This window comes from Phyllostomus hastatus, unplaced genomic scaffold, assembly GCF_019186645.2.
Source record: "Phyllostomus hastatus isolate PE091 unplaced genomic scaffold, TTU_PhHast_1.1 phas_contig_37, whole genome shotgun sequence".
Classification (NCBI taxonomy): domain Eukaryota; kingdom Metazoa; phylum Chordata; class Mammalia; order Chiroptera; family Phyllostomidae; genus Phyllostomus; species Phyllostomus hastatus.
Window position 1 is genome coordinate 11,564,194 of NW_025333867.1, and position 22,928 is coordinate 11,587,121.

A 22,928-nucleotide genomic window follows, 5' to 3' on the forward strand; every position below is an offset into this window, starting at 1 on the left:
GTCTGTAAAAGGCTTTTCTATCAGGTAATATTAACTGCCAATAGCCCTTACCTTTCTGGGGCAGACCTTTACTTGTCAGGATCTTGGGTTCTTTTTTCTTAGAGCTGTTCAGTTTCTCTAGAGAATGATATTCTAGTTATCAGGACAGAGTGGTGTTGAATGTGGAGGTGGCTTACACACCTTTCTGTCAGTGGTGTTAAGTGCAGGGTTAGGAAGAGGCCTGAGGAGTTCTACAGTTTGTTGTATAGGTTGACACTTAATTACCCTTATTTTGTCTGGTATCTCTGACTATTGGTCCTCTTCTTCTTGTTTGTTCCAACAAAACTAACTTCTAATTCCTGCCTGACTCTGCAGGATAAGGGCAGGGGCCAGAGTCTCACTATACAGAGATATAGCTTACTAGCCAGTCCCTTGTATTTTGTTATGAACGCTCACCCTCATCTTCTGGGGCATCTGAAGCCTTGAGCATTTAAGGAGCTCTGCAGGATTTATTAGTGAAGTTTTATTATTTATTGGTTGCCCAAATGCTAGGTACTGTGCTAGAATTATCCTGTGTAATCTTAATTGTAACCTTATGAAATGCTCTATTAGCTCCTTTTTACACATAAGAGAACAGAGGTTTAGAACAGAATTAGTAAATCTGCAGCACCAGGACTTGAACACAGGTGTATTAGACCTCAGAAACTTGACTTTTACCAATTCTGCTATGCTCAGAACAGTTAGCAACTCCCACCTCTGACTCTGTATCTACTTTCTAGTTATTGTAAAAAGGTCAATATATTGATTTGAACACATTAAAAAAGGGTTGCTATACTAAGTATAATATAAAAAAGGCAAAATTCAGTACACCTATGGGAATATAAATATAATTTTTATGACTATAATTAATCAGAATGTCTTCCTTAATCAACTTTGGGGGAACAGTTTCCATCATATATGTGGGATTCAGCAGGTGTAGGCATGGGGATAAATAGTGACATTAGGGTCTGTCTCTCATGATATTGAAAGTTCCTACAAACAAGAGCTTAGTTTCTGTTATTTTTCAGATGTTTCCTTCTCAGTACCAGGTTGAGTGTGCTTAGTAAACTTAATATTCGGTAGCTGTTGGCAAACCAGCTACATGACAGCTAAAAACTTCAGAACTGTATGTTTAAGAATACTTTTATGTTCTGGTACTAAATGTCTAGCATTCTTGTATTTCAAGTCAATGCTTTTCTCAGTTGGCACTAATCCTTTTTTTCTTTTTCTTTTAACAGATTACATCTGTAACTAGATCTCCAGTTTGCTGAACAAAATCACAATGTCTCGTTCACGACAACCCCCCCTTGTGACAGGCATCTCTCCAAATGAAGGAATACCATGGACCAAGGTTACAATTAGAGGAGAAAACCTGGGGACTGGTCCAACCGACCTCATAGGTAAGGGCAAGGAGTGGGCTACATATCCATGGTAAATACATTTTTATGTTGAACAGTAGAGGCAAGACATATTATTTGAAATAGTGAAAGTGATAGGAAAACATTACTGTGGTCTGTACAGAGTGATCTGAGTAAAAGTGAGAGAATTATTTGATTTTCTGATTTTTCTGTTAAAAATTATTATTTTATCAAATCTTATCTATATTATCTTTCATCAGGTCCTTCAGAAAGTTTCCCATAGCTAAGATTTGCCTTTATTTCTTCATTGTTACTCTCTCCTGCTTAGATTGCCAAAACAGCCTCCTCGCTATTTTTACTCTCTTTAGTTTTCTTATCATTATACAACTGTCTGTGTTCCTTCTTAAATGCTTTGTGAATTATGGCTCTTCTGTTAATTATTGCTCTTCAGGTTAAATCTAAACTCCAGCACCTGGCGATGTCAGTACCACTTGGCTCTTGTCCTCACTCCATCTAAAAGAGACTCTCTCATCAGGTGACCTATAGGTCTTAATTTGTTTCTTTTTCTCTGCTACATGGCAGCTCCATCATGGTTGAGAGCAATACCACTGATCTGAAATTCATAGTTTGCCTGCCAGGGTTTGAGATTTACAACCAAAAATCTCTTCAGACTCATTCTCACACATGTTAATCTGTCTTTTTAGTTAGATTTTTCTAATATTTACATATTTAGAGCAAACTGAGTTTTAGTTTTTAGAGTCAGTTTATGTTTTTTAATCTTGTGAAGCTCAAGGACATGAATGATAGACAACTATGCATCCAGTTGACACAGCATAACTATTTTTAGATGGTGGTTTGCATGGTGTTTCTCCCTCTCTGTTACATGGAAAACCTTTACTGCTAGCTTATTTAAGCATTGATGTTTGTCAGTGGTTCTCACCCCTGGCTTTTCTTAATCTTTTCTAGAACTTAAAAAAAAATGCTCTGGCCCATTAAGTCTCAGTGTCTAAAGAGCCTTGTTGTTGTTGTTGTTGTCGTCATCGTCATTATTATTAAATACAACTGAGTATTAGATATAGCCAGGGAAGGGAGCAAATTAGAAATATAATTTTAAAGTCAGTTAAGATTATATTCCTGTGAATTCTTTATGAGGGTATACCTATATCCATTGAGAATGAGGAAGGGAGAGACTGTAATATACATGGTACTACATATACATTCTGATTTCCTATCTGCATTTATTTGGATTCAGACATTCTCTTGACTCGTTTCTTAATTTGGTAAAGTATTGGAGATTATGAGTTGGAACTTGTTTTTCTTGCATTATAGCTGCTGATTGACAGATTGTTTTTTGGCCATTCAGAAAAACCTTTGAAAAGAGAAAGTGAACTGAAGCTCCCCACCATGTTTAAAAGCTGAGTTTTACACTTCCCAGCTAATTCTGTTTGTTAGTGTTACTTAAATATGCCTCATTTTATATTGTTTCTTTAGTTTACAATGTTTTATTCTTCAGTGAATAAAACATTTATTCTTATGAAGATAGACTTATCTAATCATATGTCTTGAGTTTTTGATATAGCTCATTCCAGAATTTTATTTATCCAGAGTGGAAAAGTGCCCAGAATGTATGGAAAGAAGCCATATGAATGGAGGTTATATCTCACAATTTAATTGGCAGTTGTTGTGAGCTCCTAAACATGATGGTTACTACTCTATAGGAATTTTAATCTTGCCCTAGCTTCAGGCAATGCTATTCTTATTTGACCAAATGTATATTACTTTTATAAACCTTGATAGGTCAGCTTTCAACCTGCCTATGTGTTGCCAAAAAGCCATTTTTTAAAAAAGCAAACTTAACCTACTAAGTGTTTTTAATTCAGATATATCTATACTAGCCAAATAAAACACTATAAAAACACTTTATTTGGAGTTATACAAGTTACTTAAAATAAGATGTTATTATATTTCATGAAGCAGATTTCTTAGCTTTTAGTAACTTAGCAAAAGTATGCTCAAGAAATTAAATAGGTCGTATGATCTTAATTTTCATGACATTTTATTTAAATACAGATCCATTTGAATCTGTGTTTAAAATTATATGGTGATTATTAATTTTTTTAGTTAAAATGCAGAATAAGCCCTGGCTGGCGTAGCTCGGTGGATTGAGCGCGGGCTGGGAACCAAAGTGTCCCAGGTTCGATTCCCAGCCAGGGTACATTCCTGGGTTGCAGGCCATAACCCCCAGCAACCGCACATTGATGTTTCTCTCTCTCCCTCTATCTATCTCCCTCCCAATAAATAAATAAAATATTAAAAAAAAATGCAGAATAAATGTTAAATCAGAGGAACACTGGTAGAAGCTATGACCAGATGAATATGGCATTGTTTTGGGTAGTTTTTTTCTACCTTGTATCATTACGGTCATTATTTGTGTTTGCTCATTGGAACATGTTTGTAAGACTCCATGTTTTCATAGCTGACAGCTGTTCCCGTCCATCTGTGCTGATTGTAAGATGTTTCTCCAGCAGGGAACTTATGTTAGGAGTGAATTTACATTAAATCCTGACATTTGTTCTTGAGTGTTTCCCCTTTCTGATATAGTAAATTAAAAAAGATTAAGTTATATATTGATCTGGAGTGATATCAAATTATCTACCATCTGTAATTAAATGGTTTGTAAATTAAAACATTTCCCATTCATTTAAAAAATACACAGATTTATGTATGTATATAAATTATTTGAACAAATGTGCATTGAAGTGTTTCGCAGTTATTATCTTGGAGATGGAGAGGAGTTCCAGACATGCTGTCAATCTCTTAAATTGTTTAAAATTTTTGTAACAAAAAAACATTATCAGGAAAGATATCTAAAACATTGCTAATTTGCAAAAAATAATTTTTAATTATGAATGCATTTAAAATGTGTAAATGTCATTACATATCTTAAAAAGCCAACAGAAAACTTAATCCTACAGGAACCTTTAAGTGCTTTATTATTAAATAAAATTCATACATGAATACATAATAGATGTTTTAGGGAATCTTTAAAATTTATTATTTCAATAAATGTCTTTAAAATATAGCTGTTTTTATTTCTTTATAGTTAATATAACATTCTTACTAAATATTGCTTTAAGTTGTAACAGAACATAAATCTTTTCCTACATTTTTTCAACTGTAGTGTTTCTAGGGAAAAAAATTTCTAGGGTGTTTCTGGCGAAAAAATTTTAATTGTCAAACTTAACTTGAGCAGTATAAAAAGTTACATAATGAGAAAAAAAGTGTAAAGTGGCCAGGTCTTTGACACATATATTTTGGTTATTTGCTCCATAAATATTTGTTATATTGGTCTCTGTTTTATTTAAATGGAAAAATAGAGATGAAACCAGTTAGTAGACTAGATGGCAGTTTGTTTACATGGTGGTATTTTGGTGTTTTTCCAGGGATCTTGTCTTCCTTTCTGCAATCTTTCAGTGCCTCCCTGTTTCATTACTGCTTAAATTGTAATATACGTGGAATTGGGTCTGAGATGCCAGGCATGAGTTGACCTTTTGGGAGTGCCCATTTATTGTGAAAGCAGAATATAGTATAGTATCGTGAACTGCCTTTAGAGGAATGATAAGCAGATATTAAAAATGAAATAGTAAACCAGTAATGTCTGAGAACATACCCTGGATTTACGAGACTCCAGGCTATGCTTCAAATAAAGTATCTACTTTAGTTCATTCTGTTACACCATGTATAATTGAACACTAATAAAAGTATATGCAGATTATTTTCAGGAAGATGTAGAAATATGTTTTTAGGGAATGATATATCATTTATTTATACTTTAGAATTTTAAATCAATAACTTAGACTTCTAATAACAGCAATAATTTTCCTTCTAATACCTATGAAAGCAATTTAAGATTCTTATAGTCTTAAGTAATCAGAATGCCTAAACATTGTTTTTATGGCCATTATGATCTAATTCCATTGATGTTTAAAGAAACTTAAATGTAATCTAAAAGAAGTCTTAACTATTAGAGAAAAAAGATTAGGCAAAAATCAATAGAGACAGTGGTGTATTTGCAAATAATACTTGGTATATTCAATAATAGAAATAATATTGAATAAATACTGAACAAAGAAATGTTACTTCTAGATTTATTTTTCAGTTTTTGAAAAGGCCTGGTATTACTAAGAGGAGAAAGAAGAATTGCCTAAGAGGAGGAAGTTCATGTAATAGACATAATGAACTCTTATCATTATTCTATTTAACTTTGTTTCATGCATGTTTTTATTTTCAGGCTTGACAATTTGTGGACATAATTGCCTCTTGACAGCAGAATGGATGTCTGCAAGTAAAATCGTATGTCGAGTGGGACAAGCCAAAAATGACAAAGGAGACATAATTGTCACAACCAAGTCCGGTGGCAAAGGAACCTCAACAGTATCTTTCAAGCTACTCAAACCTGAAAAAATAGGTATCACTTTTCATGATGTTATTCTGAAAATGAGAATAAAAATGGGTTTTGTATATTAAAATTTCAAATTGGTAGATTAGTCTAAAATTTACCTACTGTTATATCTTATTGGGAATGGGGTACTGGTTAAAATTTGCATTACTTTTGAAAAAGTACCTAAGGGTGATGATCCTGACAGAACTGTCATTCTAAATTCTTTATAAAATCTGTTCATTTAAAATTTTGATTTGACTCAAGTTCCTTGCTCTTAAGTACATTTATTCTTGAATTGCTTTTTTTTTTCTGTTGTATGGTTAAGATTTGAGGTGAAATAATCCTTCTGACTTGACCAAATTAGCAATAATATCTAAATAACATGCTGTTTTCCTTCTTTTTCTCCTTCCTTTCAGTCCTAGACAAAATGCTCCCTGATCAGGAGGTGCCTTTAGCCCTTTAAACTAAAAATAACTCTTCATTGTACCCTGTAGCATATTAACATGTTATGTTTTTATACACCTAACACCATATTCTCATATTAGTATAATTAAGAACTTGATCTGAGGAGCCAGACTCTGACTATTAGTCTGGGCCTTAGTGCTACTAACTGTGGAACTTCAGTGCTTAGTTTCTTTGGGGGGGTGAGGTGAAAGTTGAGTAATCTTATTATCTACCCTAGAGGATCAAATGAGTTAGAAGATAGAAGTAAAGTGCTTAGGATAGCCCCTTACAAAAAGTAAATGTTCAAAAACTTTTTTCATTTTTTAAAATTTTATTTTTTAAATTAAATTTATTGGGATGATATTAGTTAATAACATTAAGTTTCAAGTATACAGTTCTGTAATATATCATGTATATTGCATTGTGTGCTCACCACTCAGTCTCACGTCCTTCTGTCACCGTATATTTGACCTCTTGTACCCTCTTCAACCTCCCCACTATACCCCCTTTCCCTTGGTTAGCCACCATACTGTCTATGTCTATGAGTTTGTTTATTTTGATTGTTCATTTTTTGTTTTCTATTTTATATATCACATGTGAGTAGTATTCTATTATATGCATGAACCACATTGTCTATACATTCAGTCATCCATCAAAGGATACTTAGGTTGTTTCTATGTCTTGGCTAACCTGTATAATGCCATGATTGCTATGATGAATGTAGAGTTATATATCTTTATGAAAAAAATATTTTCAAATTTTGGGGGTAGATACCCAGGATAGGGATTGTTGGGTCATATGGTAGCTCTATTCTTACTTTTTTGAGGAATGTCCATACTGTTTTTCATAGTGGCAACAGCATGAATAGATCTTGAGAATATCATGCTAAATGAAATAAGTCAAGACAGAAAAAGTCAGGAACCATATGATTTCACTTATATGTGTGATATAAAACTGGAATAAAAAACAAGAAAAACAAAGACTCACAGTTGCACACAACAGTATGGTGGTTACCTGAGAGAAGTGAGTAAGGGAGTTGGAAAGGGTAAAGGGGGTCAATTAATATGGTGATGGAAGAAAATTTGACTTTGAGTTATGGGCACACAATGCAATATACAGATTACGTATCATAGAAACGTACACTTGACACCTGTACAATTTTATTAGTCAATGTCAACTCAATACATTTAATTTAAAAAAAATTAATTTAATAAAAGAAATAAAAAAATTAAATAAAAAAGAAAAGAAACTTTTTACCATCACTATATGAGGGTTCCTTTTTTCCTCCACATCCTCTTTAACATGTATTTCTTGTCTTACTGATAATAACCATTCTAACTAGTGTGAGATTATCTCATTGTGGTTTAATTTGCATTTCCCTTATAGCTAAGGAAATTGAGAATCTTTTTCAAATATCTGTTGGCTGTTTGTATGTCTTTTTGGGAAAAGAGCCAGTCAGTTCAGGTCCTCTGCCCATTTTTTAATTGGAACAATTGTTTTTGTTGTTGGTTAGTTATATTTCTTTATATATTTTAGATATTAGCCTCTTATCAGAGGTATCATTTACAAATATTTTCCTCATCCAGTTCGTTGCCTTTTTGTTTTGTTGATGGTTTCTTTTATGTGCAGAAGCTTTTTAATTTGATATAGACCCATTCATTTATTTTTGCTTTAACTTCCCTTGCTTTTCAGGTCAAATTCATAAAATCCTCTCTGAGACCCAGGTCTGTAAGTTTAGTACCTATGCTTTCTTCTATGTATTTTATTTTCTCTGGTCTTATATTTATGTATTTGATCCATTTTTTGCTACTTTTTGTGTAAAATAGCAGTGTCATATAGCAGTCTAGATTCATTTTTTTGCACATGGCTTTCTGATTTTTCCAATACCACTTAATGATGAGCCTTTATTTTTTCTAGTGTATGTTTATGGCTTCTTTGTTGAAAATTAGTTGCCCAAATACCTGTGAGTTTATTTCTGGGCTTTCAGTTTTGTTCCATTGGTCCATGCATCTGTCGCCCCCCCCCATACCATACTGTTTTGATTATTGTAGCTTTGTAGTATAGTTGAAGTCAGAGAGTGTGATATCTCCACCTTTTTTTTTATTTTCAGGATTGCTTTGGCTATTCAGGGTCTTCTGTTATTCTATACAAATTTAAGGATTTTGTTGTTGTTCTTGTTTTCTATCTTTGAAAGATGCCATTGGGATTTTTATGGGGATTGCATTAAATTTGTATATTGCTTTAGGTAATATGGCCATTTTAACTATGTTAATTCTTTTAATTCATGAACATGGAACATCTTTCCATTTCTTTGTGTCATCTTCAATGTCTTTCAACAGTGTCTGGTAGTTTTCATGTCCTTCACATCCTTGTTTATTCCTAGATATTTTACTCTTTTTGTTGCCATTGCAAATGGAATTGTTTTTATTTTTTTTGAAATTTAATTAGTATATAGAAATGCAGTGCATTTTTTTACACTGATTCTGTATCCTGCAAGTTTACTGTACTTTTTTGATTCTACCAGTTTTTTGGTTGCACCTTTATGGTTTTAATGATATAGAATTATGCCATTTGCAAAAAGTGACAGTTTTACTTCTTCATTCGTCATTTGTATGCCATTCTTTCTCTTACTTGGTTAATCTGGAGGGGCCATCCAGTATTATGTCAAATAACAGTGAGAGTGGGCATCTTTGTCTTATTTCTGCTCTTAGAGGAAGACTTTCAGTTTTTCACCATTGAGTATGACATTAGTTGAGGGGTTATCATATATGGCCTTTATTATGTCTATGTACTTTATTCTGTACCCATTTTATTGAGTGTTTTATTAATCATAGATGACTTGTATCATCAAATGCTTTTCTGTATTTATTGATAATGATTTTTATCCTTTATTTTGTTAATGTGGTGTCTCACATTTATTGATATCTAAATGTTGGGCCATCTTTTCACCATTGATTGAACTCCAGTTCATTATGGTGTATTGTCTTTTTAATGCATTGTATTAAATTTGCTAGTAATCGTTTGGGATTTTTGCATCTATATTCATCAGAGATACTGGCTTATAATTTTTTAAATTTATATTTTCCTTATCTGGTTTTATATTAGGGTAATGTTGGCCTCATAAAATGAGTTAAGAAGTTTTGCCTTTAAAAATATTTTGGAAGGGTTTGAGAAGAATAGTTATTAAATTTTCTTTGAATGTTTGTTCAGATCACTGAAGCCATCTGTCTGGTCCTGGACTATTACTTTTTGGGAGGTTTTTGATGACTGTTTCTATTTTCTTACTGTTGATTAGTTTTTCCAGTTTTCCTTCATGATTCTATCTAGGAAGGTTATATATCTCTGGGCACTTGTCCATTTCTTCTAGGTCAGGGGTGTCAAACTCATTTTCACCAGGGGCCACATCAGCTTCATGGTTGCCTTCAAAGGGCTGAATGTAATTTTAACTCCTTAACTGTTAAGGAGTAGTTACATTTACACAGTCCTAAAATTATTTTGGCCCTTTGAAGGCAACTCCAGGGCTGGTGTGGCCCCCAATAAAAATGAGTTTGACACCCTTATCTGGGTTATTGAATTTGGTGTCATGTAGCCTTTCTGAGTATTTTTGTAGCTTCTCTTTCATTTCTGATTCTGAGTTTTTTCTTTTTCCTTAGTGAGTCTTCCCAGAGGTTTGTTAATTTAATTATTAATCTTTTCAAATAACCAGTTATTGGTTGCATTAATTTTTGTATTTTTTTTCTCTATTTTATTTATTTCTTTTTCTAATTTTTATTATTTTTTCCACTTAGTGACTTTGTGCTTTGTATTTTTTTCCTCCCTATTTATTTAAGTAGAACTATTAGGGTGTTTATTTGAAATTTTTCTTGTTTCTTGAAGTAGGCCTGCAAAGATGTAAATCTCTCATTACCACTTTAGCTGTATCCATGAAATTTTTATATGTTGTATTGTCATTTTCATTTGTCTTTATGTATCTTTTGACCTTTTATTTTTTCTTTGACCCACTCATTGTTTAATAGCATGTTGTTTGATCTCCACACATTCTCCACTTTCTTTTTGCATTTGATTTACACTTTCAAAGCATTGTGGTGAGAGAATATGCTTGATATTTTGTCGGTCTTTTTAAATTTGTTGATGCTAGATTTGTGCCCCAACATATGGTCTGTTCTTGAAAATGCTGCATGTGCACTAGAGAAAAATGTATATTCTGGTGGTCTCCAATAAAAGCTCTGTAAATATTATGTCCATTTGGTGTAACGTGTGAATGTAAGGTTGATATTTCCTTATTGATTTTCTCTTAGAATGATATATCTATTGTTGTCAGTGGGGTACTTAGGTACTTTACTATCATTGCATTCTGTTGCTTTATATAAAGTAGGCTTATAGTTGTTCCCATGGAAAACATACAGAAATAAATATATAGTAATAAGAATAAACTCGGTTTTTCATGTATTCACGACTGCAAACCTACTTTTTTGCCCCACCCTGTATTTTAGTGCTCCAATTTTGGGTACATGTTTTGATAAGTGTTATATATCTCATTGATGAATTGTCTCTTTTATCATTATAAAATGTCCAGCTTTGTCTCTTTTTACTTTTTCATCTTTAAATCAATTTTGTCTGATACAATTACAGCTACACCCACTTTTCTCTGGTTGTCATTTGCTTGGAGTATAATTTTTCACTTCTTTGCTTTGAGTCTTTGCAGTTGAGATGTCTGCTGAAGGCAGCAAAAAGTTAGGTTTTGTTTTTTGATGCATCTGCTCCTGTGTGTCTTTTAATTGGTGAATTAAGTCTATTTACATTTATAGTGATTATTGATCTGTGAGAATTTCCTATAGCCATTTTATCTTTTGTTTTCTGGAAACTCTGTCTCCATTGTTTTTTTTTTTTTTTGTCTTTCTGTCAGCAGTATTTTATGATTTATTTCCTCCTCTGTTTTCTCCTTTTTTATCTATGTGTTTCATTTCTAGATACCTTTATTGCGGTTACCATTAGGTTTATACAAAAGAAAGCTTCATATGTACAGTAGTCCTTTTTCCTGTAGTTGCATCTTATCTCCATTTACCTGAACAAGTTCAGTCTTTCCCCCCTCCCCTTTTATGTTTTTGTTACAGATTATCCCTGTGCATTGATTTATTTTTTTACTTCTTTAATTTCTATATTTTATTGTATTTTCCATGATCATTTCGTCCCCTTATGCCCCCAGCAGTCACCACACTGTTGTCCATGTCCATGAATCCTTTTTCCTTTTTACTCAATCCCTCCACTCCCTAACCTGCCCCACCCTCCCTTAGCTGTCATCCTGCTCTCTATGAGTCTCTCTCTAGTTTGCTCATTGGTTCAGTTAGTTCATTAGATTACACATAAATGCAATCATCTGGCATTTGTCTTTCTCTGATTGGCTTATTTCACTTAGTATAATGTTCCTCAGGTTCATCCATACTGTCCCAAAGGGTAAAATTTTCCTTTTTATGGACAAGTAGTATTCCATTGCGTAAATAGCCCATAGTTGTTTTATCTACTCACCTACTGGTGGACATTTGGGCTGCTTCCACATCTTGACAGTTGTAAACAGTGAGGCAGCAAATATAGGGGTGCTGAATTAGTGTTTTGGATTCCTTCAGATATATTCCCAGAAGTGGGATCGATATGTCAAAAGGCAGATCCATTTTTAATTTTTGAGGAATCTCCATACTGCTTTCCACAGTAGTTGCATCAATCTGTATTCCCACCAGCAGTGCAAAAGGGTTTCCCCTTCTCCACATCCTCACCAGCACTTGTTTGTTGATTTACTGATGATAGCTATTCGGACAGGTGTAAGGTGATATCTCATTGTGGTTTTAATTTGCATCTCTCTGATTGATAAGCCATGTTGCGCATCTTTTCAGGTCTATTGGCCATCTGTATGTCCTGTTTAGAGAAGTGTCTTTTCAGGTCCTTTACCCATTTTTTAATTGGGTCTTTTTTTTGGTGTTGAATTTTGTAAATTCTTTATAGATTTTGCAAATTAACCCCTTATCAGCTATATCAGTGAATATGTTCTTTTGATGCTAGTATTTGATTTGCTAACATTTTATTGAGGATTTTAGCATTTATGTTCATTAGGGATATTGGCCTATAATTTGTTTTCTTTGTAGTTCCTTATTTGGTTTTGGAATTAGGACAATTCTGACCTCACAATATGTGCTTGGAAGCCTTCCCTCCTCTTGAATTTTATGAAATGGTTTGACAAGGAGAGGTGTTAGTTCTTCTCTGAATGTTTGGTAAAATTCACCTGTGAAACCATCTGATCCAGGACTTTTGTTTGTTGGGGGTTTTTTGATTACTGGTTCAATTTCATTAGGTATAATCTGTCTATTCAGATTCTGTTATTCTTCCTGATTTAGTTTTGGAAGATTGTATGTTTCTAGGAATTTATCCATTTTGTCCATGTTGTCTAGTTTGTTGACATATAGTTGTTCATAATATTATCTTACAATCCTTTGTATTTCTCTGGTGTTGGTTGTTATTCTCCTCTTTCATTTCTGATTTTATTTATTAGGGCTCTTAGACTTTATTGATGAGTCTTGTTAAATAAAGGTTTGTCAATTTTGTTTCTTTTCAAAGAACCAGCTCTTGGATTCATTGATCTTTTGTATCATTTTTTAAGAGCATTGATCTTTATTATTGTATTTCCTTTTACTCACTTTGGGCTTTTTTAAATTGTTTTTTCTTGAGCTCCTTTAAGTATAAAGTTGGATTATGCTGGTGTGGCTTAGTGGATTGAGTGCCTGCCTGCGAACCAAACAGTCTCCAGTTCAATTCACAGTCGGGGTACATGCCTGGAATGTGAGCCAGGTCCCCAGCAGGGGTGTGTGAGAGGCAATCACACATTGATGTTTCTCTCCCTTTCTCCCTCCCTCCCCACTCTCTAAAAATAAAATAAAATAAAAAGTTGGATGTTTATTTGAGGTTTGTGTTGTTTTCTGAGACAGATCTGTAATGCTATTAATTTCCCTTTTAGGATTGCTTTCCCAGTGTCCCACAGATTTTGGGTGGTTGTGTTTTCATTGTCATTTGTTTCAAAGTATTTTTTGGTTTGTTCCTTGATCTCGTTGACCCATTCATTATTAATAACATGTTATTTAGCTTCTGGGTCTTTATGTGTTTATCAGTGTTCTTTTTGTGACTCATAGTTTCATAGCATTGTGGTAAGAGAAGATGCTTGATTTGACTTAAGTCTTTTCAAATTTATTGAGACTTGTTCTGTGTCCTTATATGTGGTCTGTCCTAGAAAATATTCCATGTGCAAATGGTAAGTATGTATATTATGCTGCTTTGGGGTGAAATGCTCTGACAATGCCAATTAAATCCATTTAATCTAGTGTATCATTTAAGGCCCCTATCACCTTGCTGATTTTCTGTCTGGAAGATCGCTCCATTGAAATCAGTGGGGAGTTAAAATTCCAATTATAACTGTGTTTCTATTGCTCCTTTTATGTCCATCAAGATTTGCTTCACGTATTTAAGTGCTCCTATGTTGGGTGCATAAATGTTTGCTAGGTTTATATCTTCTTGTAGGATTGTTCCCTTTGTCTTTGTGTAGTACCCTTCTTTGTCTCTTATGATAGCCTTGGTTTTAAAGTCTTTATTTGTTGGATATAAGTATTGGTATCCCAGCTTTTTTTCCCTTTCCATTTGTATGCCCTATCTTTTGTCCATCCTTTTACTTTTAGTCTGTGTTTATCTTTCCATCTGAGATGGAGGCATCATATATGTAGGTCTTGTTTTCTTATCCATTCAGCTACCCTACGTCTTTTGGTTGGAGCATTTAAGCCATTTATATTTAAGGTGATTATTGATAGATAAGTATTTAGTGCCATGTTATTGTTAGCCTGTTGTTTTCCTCTTGGTTTTGTTGTTATTCTTCTTCTTCTTGTTCTTCTTCCTCTTCCTCCTCCTTTTCCCTTTCATCCTCCTCCCTTTGTTCCCCTCCCTTTCTTATTCCTCCTCCTCCTTCCTTTTTTCTTCCTCCTCTTCCTCTTCTTCTCTCTTTAGCATTTGTTGCAGTTCTGATTTGATGTTAAAAACCTCCTTTAGCTTTTTCTATTCTGGGAAGCTTCTTATTTCTCCTTCAACTCTAAATGATAGCCTTGCTTGGTAAAGTAGCCTTTGCTGTAGATCCTTGCTGTTCATCACCTTGAATATTTCATACCTCTCCCTTCTGGCCTCAAATGTCTTTGTTGAGAAATCAGATTACAGTGTAATTGGTGCTTCTTTCATATAACTACCTGCTTTTCTCTTGAAGCTTTAAGGATTCTCTCCTTGTCTTTAAGCCTTGCCATTTTAATTGTGATGTGTTTCAGTGTAGGTCTCTTTTGGTCCAACTTGTTTGGGACTCTCTGAACTTCCTGGTCTTTAAGCCTTGCCATTTTAATTATGATGTGTTTCAATGTAGGTCTCTTTTCGTCTGACTTGTTTGGGACTCTCTGAACTTCCTGGACATGTCTGTCTTTTTTTTTCACTAGATCTAGATTAGGGGAGTTTTCAGTCATTATTACTTCAAGTAGTTTCTGGATCCCTGCTCACTCTCTTCTTCTAGTTTTCCAGTGATGTGATGTTGTTACACTTCATGTTGTCCAAAATGTTTCTTAATCTCTCCTAATTTTTTAAAAATTTCTCTTTTCTTTTTGCTGCTCTGCCTGGGTGTTTTTTTTTTGTTTTTTGTTTTTTTTCCTATCTTATCTTCCCAGTCACTGATTTGGTCCTCTCATCTAACCTAATGTTATTCCTTCCAGTGTATTATTTCAGATATTGCATTCCTTATTTTTGATTCATCCTTTTTTGTGGTTTCTACATCTTTTTTCATGCTGTTGAGTATCCTTATAATCATTTCTCTAAACTCTCTAGCTGGTAAATTGCTTGCCTCCAGTTCATTTTTCTCCTAGAGAATTCCCTTATTCTTTCATTTGGCCTCTGTTTCTTTGTCTTTCTATTTAGGCTGCTACTTTGTATTTGTTTCTATATATTAGGTAGATTTTCAAAGACTCTGGTTCAGTCCTTTGTCAGGTTTTACTTATGACTGGTCATGGGCAATCTCTTTGGAGCTATCAGCAATCCACTCCCTCTCCTTGGCCTGTGTGTATGCTAAAAGAACAAGGCTGCACAGTAATGCCTGTATCTACCAGCACCAAGCCAGAGGAGGGCTAGCTAAAGTCCCAGAACTCCCAGAGAACCGACTTAGTTGTTAAACTTAATTAGTGATATAGCCTCAAGCTCTACCTAGCAATCAGTCTTAAGCTCCAAAGGGTAGGGTAAGAGTAATTCCTGTGGGTGGGTCCCTTGCTTTCCCTTAGGCTGATGCCACTTGGAGAAGAGTGTTCTGCTTGAGAAAGATGGCTTCTGCAATATAGGGTTCCTGGAGGCTGTTCCTTCAGTTCTTTCCCCAGAGTCACCAGCCCTAGACTCTTCTTAAGTATCTGTGGCCCACTCTGCCTTGCCTCTGCTGAAGTCTAGGGTAAGTGGCTACAAATGGAATTTTATGAGTTGGCCTTTTAAGAGGCTCTCTGTGTCTCCAGCCATCTCTTCCTGGCAGACAGAAATCCTGCTGCAGGATGCTATCTGGGTTCCTTTCCTGGTTCTGGTGCTACATGCCGGGGAGCCCAGCTTGGGGTTTAGACCCCATACTTCTGAGGGAGAACCCCCTGGCTGCTGAAATATCCCTCCTGAATTCAGCTGCCACCCATGGGAGGCCAATCAGCCCTCTCCCGCCTCCTCCACACTCCCTACCAGTCATGTTGTGGTGATGTGGTTTCTTTTGTCTGTCCATGGTTATAAGGCTTCTTTCCAGCTAGTGTTCAATTGGTTATTCAAGATGATTTCTCTACAATTTAGTTGTAATTCCCGATTGGTCCTGGGAGGAGATTAGTGTAGCTTCCACTTACTCTTTCACTGTCTCGGGTCCCCCTGTGTATTGCTTTCCATGTTGCAGTAGCTAGTGTCTTTTTCTTTTAATGATTCCACCTCCTTTAACCTTTATGTTACATTTGAGTGTTTAATACTCTATTCTGAATAAGGGTTGGAATTACCTGCTTTTGTCTGTTAGTCATCTTGCTCATAGTTTTGTAATGTTATGCATTTTTCATTGCAGGTATATTACCTTTCAGAATTTCTTTCATGTAGATCTTGTGGTAGTAAATTCTCTTAGCTTCTGTATGCCTGGAAAACACTTTTTTCTTTATATCTAAAGCATAATTGATAGATGTATTTTTTGGGCTTGTGATTTCTCCCTTTGAATATTTAGTTACTGTATCTGCGAGCTTCAGTTTTTCTGCCACAAAATTTGTTAATCTGATGGGGTTTCTTTTGTTACCATTGTCTTTACTTTTATGGGAACCCTTTCTCTGTTGTTAATTTTTGACAATTTTAATATAATGTGCCTTGGAGAAGGTCTTTGTGGATTGAGATAATTAGGTGTACTTGTTAGCTTCTTGAATTTGGGGATCTGATTCTTTCTATAATTTTTGGAAATTCTCATTGATTATTTGTTTGAATAAGCTCTGGTTACCTTCTCCAGCTCTTCTCCTGCTTGTATACCCGTTACTCTTAAATTGTTTTTTCTAATGAGTCAGATAATTCTTGTAGAATTCTTTTTTCTTTTGGTTGCCATTCTTCCACCTGAGTCTTCGATTGCTAAATTACTATTTTCTATATCAGTAATCCTACTCCTCTTTCTAGTCAGCTGTATTTCTTAAACTTGCAAGGAAATTTGTTATTTTTTTATGTGTTTTTCAGCCCCAGAATTTCTGTTTCTGTTTTTGTCATAGTTTCAGTGTCTTTTGTGAAGTAGCCCTTTTATTCATTGATTTTATTTCTGAGATCACTGAATTGCATTTCTGAGTTTTTTTGTATCTCTAGTTCTTTCAAAACTACAATCTTGAATTCTCTGTTATTTAAATCATAGTGTTTCATATCTTAAGTTTATTTTCTGGAAACTTTTCATTTTCTTTCCAAGTTCCTTTGTTACCTTGGTTGATTGTTTGTTTCCTAGATTATTTCTGCTAAACATTATGGGAATGAAATTTTTTTTTTCAGTTTTTGACATTTCACTGTTTAGCAGGTTGATAAGTAGATGTCTTTCTTCCGTTTTACATTAGGTGATACAGAAGTGCAAGTTTTTGTTTTTTCTTACCTGCACTCCTGTGCCTTCTAGGATCTTTGTGCAGTAGTGTAACCTGGGCCATGGAATATGCTTGTTATTTCCTGAGGAGGGGGGGTGACCCTTCCCCACTTGGGTCTTGGGGCACCACTCCCATGGATTGAAAGTGGTGGGCTGTGGGTTTTTTAAATGTTCTTAGTGCCCCCACCTTCAGGTAGCCAGAATCTGCCAGCGAAGCACTTCTGTCTGATTTGACTCAGCCCTACTAGGTTGTGTGGAGATGGGTGCAGGAGGGTTTGGCTGGGGCAGTGGTTTTGTGAGAGTGTAGTTCTTTCTGCTCTTCCCAATGTACTTAGCCATAATGAATACAGACCACTTAGGCTGGAAGTTTTCTCAGCCCTTTTGCATCTTCCAAGTGAGGATTTTGCTGCCTGCCAGAACACAGGTGTGGGTGGCTTGTCACATTTGAGGAATCCCTTGTCTGGTGGTTGACTGCGGAGCTGTTTGACTCTTTGCACTGTTTCTCTGACCCTCACCCTGGACCCAGATTCAATGTGTGTCAGCTACTGAGGCCTGATCACTGTTTCTGCTCTTATGGTTTGTCCAGTGGTCATTGTACTTCACCCCTTCGCTGTTATGGTCCCCACAGGCATGGAAGTGCCCATGGCTTCTGCTTCTATCCCCTTCCCTCTTCTGTCTCTGCCGTTAGCTAAGATGTATCCTCCTTCAGATGTCTCATGTGCAGTGTATCAGACATTTTTCTTTGTTGAGCAGAGAATCCTTTTTGGAATTAAAGCTGTCTAACTTACAACTTCAAGGGAAGAGATCTGGAGGTCCTCTCATGGCTGCCATTGCTGCTGAACAATAATTTTTTTCTCATACCTATTTCTATGCATGACCATCTCCCCTCCTAATCTGAGAATAATGTCAAATTCATCCTTTTGGTCTTATAATGTCTTGCACATAGTCAGTACTTGATTAATGGTTGTATAATGTAGGAATATTAGAGGTGTGATTAAATCCAGGCCATACTCCTCTCTGGTGTAGAAATGTAAGTAATTTCACAAATGTTTTTATTTTCTATCTTATAGAACTTTTCTGCAGCATTATCTTTCCTAAATTCCTAGTTTTTTTGTCAATAAAAATTTGAGGAATTTAAGGCAAATTTGAAAATGGTATTTATGTATATGTACATGTATGTGTGTACATATATACAAGGCTTGTCTAGAAAAAGTCCAGCCACAGTTACTATAAAAAAAATGGTTTGCATGACATCAATGTAACCTGGCAGCCACGGAGAGTGGACTGGAATGCATATATGTGAACAATGATGACTTCACTGTACTGGTCGGTGGGGACTGTAGACACTGTTGAGTGAGCATATGTAATGTGTGGGTATTGAATTTAAAATGACTGAGTGAGTAGAGCAACAAATCTGCACCAAATTTTGGGTTAAGCTTGAACATTCCTCCACAGAAACTATTCAGATGCCTTAGAAGGCTCTTAGGGACAATGCAATGAGTACAGCGCAAATAAGCACAAACACTTCAAATATGGTTGAGAATCTGTTGATAGTGATCCACGTTTTGGAAGGCCTGGAGCGAGCAGAACACCTGAGAATGTTGAATGTATATGGGCTGCAATCAACAAAGATCTGTAACTGACAGTGCAAGAACTGAAAGGTGATCTGGGGATTATAAAACTTCTGTGCCTGAGATTTTGACACAGGATCTTGGCATGAAACATGTCATGACAAAATTCATTTTGTGGCAACCGCTGCAAGAGCAAAAGGAACATAGTGCTGCAGTTGCTAATGACTTGATTCATACTGCTACCAGTGAACCAGATTTGGTGCCCTGCAACTTCTGGCTTTTTCCAAAACGAAAATAACCTTTGAAAGGGAAGAGATTTCAGACCATCATTGAGATTCAGGAAAGTACAACGGGGCAGCTGATGGTGATTCCAACAGAGGATTTTACAGAATGTTTTGAACAGTGGAAGAGACATTGGGAGAACTGTGTGAGGTCCCAAGGTGCCTACTTTGAAGGGGAGTTGGGCATTATTGACCTATGTAAAATCTTTCTTGTGTCTTGTATTTTATTGAATAAATGTCTCTATTTTTCATAGTATGTGGCTGGATACTTTCTAGACAGACCTGTTGTACATATATACATTATCACTGTTTTTATTTACTAATTTTAATTAACATTTTTAAAAACTAAACTGAAATTAAGTAAACTTTGTTTCTTGGAGGTACTTAACAGAATCCAGCATCATTTCATAACATGTTTATACAGAAGATAAAGAAAACTAATTTGAAAGTATAATATTAATTTTATTCTAATTCCCTGCTCCCCTCATCTCAGTGCCTAGCACAGTGTTGGCTCAGTAATGGCTTATCTAACTGAACTCAGGAGTAGCTGGACTTGAGCATAACTTCTGACAGTCTCCTGTTATGTATGGGCAGGAATGTGGTTGCTGATAAAATTGGTGAGTTCACCAAGGTTCATACAACTGGAAGTTGTCTGGGATTAAATATCCTTTCTTCATGAAGCCTGCCCAGCCTCCAGCTTCACCTCTCTGCCCATTAGCACTTGCCCATTTTCTTTTGCAGCCCAGGTCTAAAGTTTGGTAAACTGGTAAGTTAGATGCCAAGATGCATGACAGCCCAAAAGAAGGTATGATACTATTTTCATAGGTCATATTTTATTCATAGGTACTACCTATTCATTTTTTTCTGAATCAATTCCAGTACATAAGCTATGCATTCCTTGGAGGGTGTTTGACTGATTTCTTTTTATAATAAATTATTGGATATTTTGGTGAATATACCAAATTATTTGTACTGTTGTTTTTTTTTTTTGTAAAATACATTTGTTTTAGTAGATCTTTTTATCAGAGGCTTAATTTGTCTTCTCTATTGAGTAATGCGCAGTGAAACCATGGGCCCTTGGTGTTATTTTTCTTTTTTTCAAAACAGATTTTTAGTGTTTTTAATTAAACCACCAGACATTAAAAAAATTTAGAGCCTTTGTATTCTCATATCTCTTAAAATTACCTTAGCAAGCATTAAGATCCTGAAAAAAATAAAGCAGTTTGCAAAACTTAGTAGCTGGAGTTGTCTATATCTTACTAAGGATGTGTTCCTCATTTTGGTAGGTATTTTGGACCAGTCTGCTGTGTGGGTTGATGAGATGAATTATTATGATATGCGTACTGACAAGAATAAAGGAATTCCTCCCTTGTCCTTACGTCCTGCTAATCCACTTGGCATTGAGATTGAAAAGTGAGTACCATCTTTCTTTCAGTTTTCTTTATTTTCAGTTGATAAAAGGTTTTATATATTTAGACAGTTAAACTCTGGAAACATCCAGGGAAGCACAATTTCATATACCTTTATTGTTGGATGACAAGTGTTATTTCTGCAGCCTGGTCAGCTTTACTATCAATGAATGGTCCCATTAAAACTTTTGGCAAAAACAGTTTACCTCGTCAGGTTTTTGAATGTACATTTTGTGAAGAAAGAAAATATCTTGAAAGTTTTTTCAAGTTAAAATTTTTTTTCATTTGTTGGCAATTATTGCAGATGTTGGTAGTTCCCCACCTTTGCTCGCCTCCACTCAGTTCCCACTCACCCTTCCCTCTGGGTATCACCACATTGTTGTCTGTGACTATGCATGTGTCCTTTGGCTAATCCCATCATCATTTTTCATCCAGTTCTGTCTTTCCTCTGCCTTCTGACAGCTGTCAGACTGTTATGTGTCCATAACTCTGTTTCTGCTTTGTCACTTTATTTTGTTCATTAGATTCTACATATCAATGAGATCATATGATATTTGTCTTTCTCTGACTGGCTTATTTCACTTAAAATAATACTCTCTAGATCCATTCATGCTGCCTGTTGAAAAGGGTAAGATTTTCTTCCTTTTTACAACCATGTGGTACTCCATCGTGTAAGTATTCTACAGCTTTTCTATCTGTTCATCTACTGATGAGCATTTGGGCTGTTTCAGATCTTGGCTATTATAAATAATGCTTCTGTGAAATAGGGATGCATGTATTCCTTCAAATTGGTCTTTTGGTATTCATCATATATATTCCCAGAAGTGAGAACTCTGGGTCAAAAGGCTGATACATTTTAATTTTTTTAGGAAATTCCATACTGTTTTCCACAGTGGCTGCACCAGTCTGCATTTCCACCAGCAGTGCATGGAGGTTTCCTCTTCTGTATCTCCTCTCCAGCCTTTGTTTGTTGATTTATTTATGGTAGCCCTTCTGGCAGGTGTGAAATGATATCTCATAGTGGCTTTAATTTGCATCTCTCGGATGACAAGTGACATTGAGCATTTTTTCATATGTCCATTGGCCATTTGTATGTCCTCCTTGGAGTAGTGTCTATTTAGGTCTTTTGCCCACTTTTATACAGATAAATATTTTCTTTTCTTTATTTTTAGAGAGAGGGGGAGGGAGAAAGAGAAGGAGAGAAACATCAGTTTGTGGTTGCCTCTTGCGTGGCCCACACTGGGGACCTGGCCTGCAACCCAAGTATGTGCCCTGACATGTGCCATATTGTAGTCAGATGGCCTTGTAGTATTGTTTGATATCAGGTATTGTGACCCCTCCAACTTTGTTCTTCTATTTCAAGATGCTGAGGCTATTTGGGATATTTTAAAAAATCAAAATATAGTTGACATAAAATATTGTATTAGTTTCAGGTGTACAACATAGTGACCTTATAAATGATCACTATGACAAGTCTAGTATCCTTCTGTTACCGTACAGTTGTTATGCTACTCTTTATATTCCCTATGTGGTGTATTACATTCCTATGATTTATTCATTTTATAACTGGAAATTTGTACCTCTAATCCATTCACATTTTCCACCCATATCTCACTCACTCTTCTCCCCTCTGGCAACCATTAATTTGTTCTTTGTTTCTGTGTCCCTTGTTTTCTTTATTTTGTTTTTTAGATTCCAAATATAAGTGAGATCATACGGTATTTGTTTTTGTCTGTCTGACTTATTTCACTTAGTGTAATACCCTGTAGTTTCATGCATGTTGTCAATAATAAGTTTTATTTATTTTTTTTGGCTGGATAAGTTCCATTGTGTAGTTATGTATACACACCATATCTCCTTATTTACTCACCTTTCAATGGACACTTAGGTTACTTTTATATCTTGGCTATTGTAAATAACTTGCATTAAACATAGGGGTTCATATACTGTTTTTAATAGTAGCTGCATTAATTTATAATTCCACAGCACTTATTATTTGAATAATTAATACTTTTCATGACATGAGAATTAATGCATTTTCTGGAGTTGATAAATTTAAATGTTTAATGGCACTTGAAATAAAAATAGGATTTTCAATGGGCCTTGTATTCTGGGAAAAATTTTAGAGTAATTAGGCCCAGTGTAGTCTTTTATTTTGTTTAAAACTCTTGCCTATAATTTATACTTAATTCATACTTATTTACTTAAGTAGAATTGTGGCAGGTGATGTCTTTCAAGATGCCTTGTA

At 35.1% G+C, this 22,928-nt stretch overlaps 1 protein-coding gene across 3 annotated transcripts in view; it reads left to right on the forward strand.

Annotated features, from left to right (window-relative positions):
* The window catches only part of EXOC2 (exocyst complex component 2), a 254,233-nt gene that overhangs the window by 45,836 nt on the left and 185,469 nt on the right, over nt 1–22,928 (forward strand). For all 3 annotated transcript variants that reach the window (XM_045841724.1, XM_045841722.1, XM_045841723.1), the window contains exons 2-4: nt 1,257–1,418; nt 5,668–5,844; nt 20,558–20,684. In XM_045841724.1, the coding sequence (XP_045697680.1) occupies nt 1,301–1,418; nt 5,668–5,844; nt 20,558–20,684 (422 nt within the window). In that variant the 5' untranslated portion in view covers nt 1,257–1,300. The remainder of the gene's footprint in view (nt 1–1,256; nt 1,419–5,667; nt 5,845–20,557; nt 20,685–22,928) is intronic.